General features: G+C 39.2%; 1 protein-coding gene across 1 annotated transcript; it reads left to right on the forward strand.

Annotated features, from left to right (window-relative positions):
* The first annotated feature begins 2243 nt into the window (after nt 1-2243).
* Nucleotides 2244-3631, forward strand: LOC102847713 (elongation factor 1-alpha 1-like). The gene is made up of 3 exons (XM_006887441.1): nt 2244-2442; nt 2552-3107; nt 3163-3631. The coding sequence occupies exons 1-3, from the start codon at nt 2244-2246 to the stop codon at nt 3629-3631; spliced, it is 1224 nt and encodes a 407-aa protein (XP_006887503.1).
* The last annotated feature ends 1592 nt before the right edge of the window (nt 3632-5223 follow it).

Here is a 5223-nt window from a genome sequence, read left to right on the forward strand (position 1 = left end):
ATTGCCTTTTCTTTTTAGTAAAACAAACAAACAAAAAACAATTGCCATAGAGTTAAGTCCAACCCATGGTGGCCTGATGCATGTTATGCTCTATGGAGTCTTCAATCCTCCACAACGAGGAGCTGTCCTGATCAGCCAAAAAACCTTGCCATTCTGTGATGGTTCAAATCCACCAGGAGCTCTGTGTGAGAAAGATGGGCAATCTCCTCCCAAGCAATTTATAACTTTCAAAACCCATGGAGGGTCAGCTATGAGTCACTTCTGACTCAATAACAATGAAAGGAAGAAAGACTTTTTGAAAGTATACCACCAAGCCTTTTTCCTGAGGCACCTCTGTGAAGTAAGAGTCTTCAAAATTTTTATTGCTAGCCCAAAACGTTAGTCATTTGTATTGCCCGGGGACTCTTTAAAAAAAAACAAAAAACAAAAAACAAAAAAAAAAACCCACAAAAAACAACAAGAAAAACAAAAAACAAAAAAAACCCAAACCTTTTTTTTTTTCATTGTTGCACATTTTCTCCCCTTTTCCCCATTCCCCTTTCCCAGCCCTCCCTGTAAATCACCCCTTGTTCCAGATTGTTGTCATACATACAATGCCTAATCATATATTACTTTTGGACAGATCTTCCCCTCATCTGATCTAATACAGTGTTCATTATCTATTCACTTTTCTCCCATTTTCTACCCCTACCCCATGTCTGTCCTATTTTATATTAGTGGTGTTATGCAGTATTTATCCTTTTGTGACTTAGATATTTCACTCAGCATAATGTCCTCCAGCCTACCTCATGTTAGGTAATATTTTAGGAGTTCATTGGTTTTTCAATACTGCATAGCATTCAATTGTGTGAATGTACCATCGTTTTTCTATCTATTCATTTGTTGACGGGCAGTTGGATTTCTTAAGTCTCTTTGCTATTCTGAATAACATAGTAATAAACATAGGTTTGAATACTTCTGCTTGAGTTGTGGCCCCAGTTTCTTTAGGGTATATTCCTGTGTAATTGCTGGGTCAAAAGTATTTCTATTTCCACCTTTCTGGGAAAGAGCTTTCTATAGTGGCTGTACCATTTTATATTCCCACTAGCAGTGGATAAGAATTTCAATCTCTCCACAACCTTGCCAGCATTTGTTGTTTTCTGTCCTATTGAACCTTGATATTATTGCTGGGGCGAGATTATTTATCATTGTTGTTTTGGGGGGACTCATCCTTTTAAATAATTGCACAACATCTAGTGTATGACATCGTACTGCCGCCAATGAGATGTATTGACACAGTGACTGCAGCGATGGGCTCAGATATATCAGAGATGATAAGGATGGCACAGGATAGGACAAGATTTGGGTCTGTTGCTCATAGGACCGCTATGACTCATATCAACTTGATAACACCTAACAATAACAACAGATTATGAACTTCCATTGATTACGACCCATTGGTGAGAATTTATATTGTCTTCAGTTTGTTTTCAATTTGCAGAGTTATTTGCCAAATGCTTGACCAAGTTTTCCTTCAAATACTTTCAATAAAAATGGATATAATAGACAGAATGCAAAGGTAATTCATTCTATAAAACATAATGCATATGAATAATTGTATAAAACACAAGATATATGGATGAAATATAATGTATATTAATTATATAAAACATTTGAGCAGTCTAGAATGCTGTACAGATGAAGTACACATTCAAAACATGATGTATATGAATGATTACATGGAAGGTAACAAAAAATTTAGTTAAAAATTAGATAATGGAGTTAATAGCAAATACAAAAGTTAAACAGGTTAATAAAAGTATCTTTCACTAAAATAACAATGAAAGAAAAAAGCAGTAAGAAAATTAAATGCAACTAAAAATAAAATAGTATTATTGGAATTTCTAATATATAAAAATTTTCTAGCCTCATTGCCCAAGAGATTTAATTTCAAATATTCTCAAAGAGATTTAATATTTGTGCATTCAATGAACAAAAAAAAATAAAGTAGATAATAAATTATATTGCCAATGTTTTGGGAAGACACACTCAAACATTCACCAAAAATGAGTGTTAGTTTATTTTTACAAGGCACTTTGGCAGAATCTACTAACATTTTAAGTTACCATAGTCTTTGACTCCTAATCCAGTCCTAGGTGCTCTTTCTTAAGTATACAAAAATAGATGTACACTTTTTTGCTACGGGTTTGTCGCCAGAGTACAGCTTAGGTGTTGGTGAATACCATCGCAAAACCTAAGCCAAAATGGGGAAGGAGAAGACCCATATCAACATCGTCGTCATTGGACACGTAGATTCGGGCAAGTCCACCACTACTGGCCATCTGATCTACAAATATGGTGGGATCGACAAGAGAACCATTGAAAAATTTGAGAAGGAAGCTCAGGAGATGGGAAAGGGTTCCTTCAAATATGCGTGGGTCTTGGATAACCTGAAAGCTGAACGTGAGTATCACCATTGATATCTCCTTGTGGAAATTTGAGACCAGCAAGTACTATGTGACCATCATTGATGCCTCAGGACACAGAGACTTTATCAAAAACATGATTATAGGAACATCACAGGCTGATTGTGCTGTCCTGATTGTTGCTGCTGGTGTTGGTGAATTTGAGGCTGGTATTTCAAAGAATGGGCAGACCCGTGAGCATGCCCTTCTGGCTTACACACTGGGTGTGAAGCAGCTGATTGTTGGTGTTAACAAAATGGATTCCACCGAGCCACCCTACAGCCAGAAGAGATATGAGGAAATCGTTAAGGAAGTTAGCACCTACATCAAGAAAATCGGCTACAACCCTGACACAGTAGCCTTTGTGCCAGTTTCTGGTTGGAATGGTGACAACATGCTGGAGCCAAGTGCTAATATGCCTTGGTTTAAGGGATGGAAAGTCACCCAGAAAGATGCCAGTGCCAGTGGGACTACACTGTTTGAAGCTTTGGATTGCATCCTGCCACCAACTCGTCCAACTGATAATCCCCTATGTCTGCCTCTCCAGGATGTCTACAAGATTGGTGGTATTGGTACTGTCCCTGTGGGCAGAGTGGAGACTGGTGTTCTCAAGCCTGGCATGGTGGTCACATTTGCCCCAGTCAACGTTACCACTGAAGTAAAGTCTGTTGAAATGCACCATGAAGCTTTGAGTGAAGCTCTGCCTGGTGTCTGACAGTGTTGGCTTCAATGTTAAGAACGTCTCTGTGAAAGATGTTGGACGTGGCAACGTGGCTGGTGACAGCAAAAATGACCCACCCATGGAAGCAGCTGGCTTCACTGCTCAGGTGATCATCTTAAACCATCCTGGCCAAATCAGTGCTGGTTATGCACCTGTGCTGTATTGTCACACAGCTCACACTGCTTGCAAGTTTGCTGAGCTCAAAGAGAAGATTGATCGCCATTCTGGTAAGAGGCTGGAAGCTGGCCCCAAATTCCTGAAGTCTGGTGATGCTGCCATTGTAGATATGGTTCCTGGCAAGCCCATGTGTGTGGAGAGCTTCTCTGACTATCCTTCTCTGGGTCGTTTTGCTGTCCGAGACATGAGGCAGACTGTTGCTGTGGGTATCATCAAAGCAGTGGACAAGAAAGCTGCTGGAGCTGGCAAGGTCACCAAGTCTGCTCAGAAAGCTCAGAAGGCTAAATGAATATTACCCATAACACCTGCCACCCCAGTCTTAATCAGTGGTGGAAGAACAGTCTCAGAACTGTTTGTCTCAATTGGCCATTTAAGTTTAATAGTAAAAGACTGGTTAATGATAACAATGCATCGTAAAACCTTCAGAAGGAAAGGAATGTTTTGTGGACCATTTGTTTTCTTTTTCATGTGGCAGTTTTAAGTTATTAGTTTTGAAAATCAGTACTTTTTAAATGGAAACAACTTGACCAAATATTTGTCACAGAATTTTGAGACCCATTAAAACAAGTTTAATGAGAGAAAAAAAATAGATGTACAATATGCGTATTTGAGTTTATAGTTGGAAGAGTTGTCATTGCTTCATCTGTAACAGAGGAGATAACAATACATTGTTGGGTGGTTTAGTGAAGGTTAGATATCTAGTATTCTAAAGTCTTGGAATAGTGCCTGAACAAAGTCAGTGTTCAGTAAATGGTTATTGTTATGATTCTCAGGAAGTCGAATTCCTTTTCAGCCTAGCTAGATCCAAGCTGGATGTCTTCCTTATGACACTGGACTGATGGAGAAGGGTGTTCATATCATACAAAACCCCTCTTATCCTTCTGGGTAACTCTCACTCCAATTGTTCAGCTTGATTTAACTTCCAGTGACACCATGATATTTCTGGACTGCTCAAATATTTAATAAGAGTATGGCAGTTAAAAATTAGTCTTCTTGTTTGAAGAATCTTTTGTGTCAAATAGCTGTGCATGTTAAAAGAGATTTCCTTTTGCTACAATGTCTATGACTGCTCAGGAGTGGAAGACAAGGCAAAAAAATGAATAGTTGTTGAGCACACTCTGCTAGGAGCTAGAAAAGATATTACTATATTACAATATTTAACTTCATGAAAGCTCTGTAGGTAACAAAATCTATTTGCAGATGAGGAAATCACAGCTGTGATTGGCTATATAAATTTTAAAAGTCACACAGCACGCACTAGTTGAAGAGTTGGGCGTTGAATCTAGATTTTGATGATTCTGAAGGTTTGTTGTTGTTATGTGCCATTAAATCCACTACAACTCATAGTGACCCTATGAACAATGACTCTGAACCTTTCACCATCCCAAGCTAACCACATTGTCTCTGACATACTGGACCCCATTGCAGCAACCACTATTTTACTCCATCTCAATCCATCTTCCTCTTCTGCTCATCTTTCTCTCTGCCTTTCCAAGCATGATGACCTTCTCCAAAGACTGTTCTCTCCTGGCACCATGCCCAAAGTATGTATGACAGAGCTTCAAAATCCTTGCCTCCAAGGAGCAATCCGGTTTCACCCCCTCAAGGACAGACCTGTTTGTTCTCTTGGTGGTCCACGGTATGTTCTTTACTCTTCTCTAGCACCACAACTCAAAGGCATCGACTATCCCTTTTTAAATGATGTACCTATTTTTGTGCTACCAATCATATGGACCAATCTTATGCTACCAATCAAATGGACCAGGTGTTCAGTGAGTGTCTTTCTCTTTCTCCCAGCAGTATGCCATCAGGTCAAGTTGGGTATGGCATGGTTGTGTTCACGTGTGTGTGTGTGTGTGTGTGTGTGTGTGTGTGTGTGTG

Source organism: Elephantulus edwardii, unplaced genomic scaffold (genome assembly GCF_000299155.1).
Source record: "Elephantulus edwardii isolate Elephantulus edwardi_28Jun2011 unplaced genomic scaffold, EleEdw1.0 scaffold00057, whole genome shotgun sequence".
Classification (NCBI taxonomy): domain Eukaryota; kingdom Metazoa; phylum Chordata; class Mammalia; order Macroscelidea; family Macroscelididae; genus Elephantulus; species Elephantulus edwardii.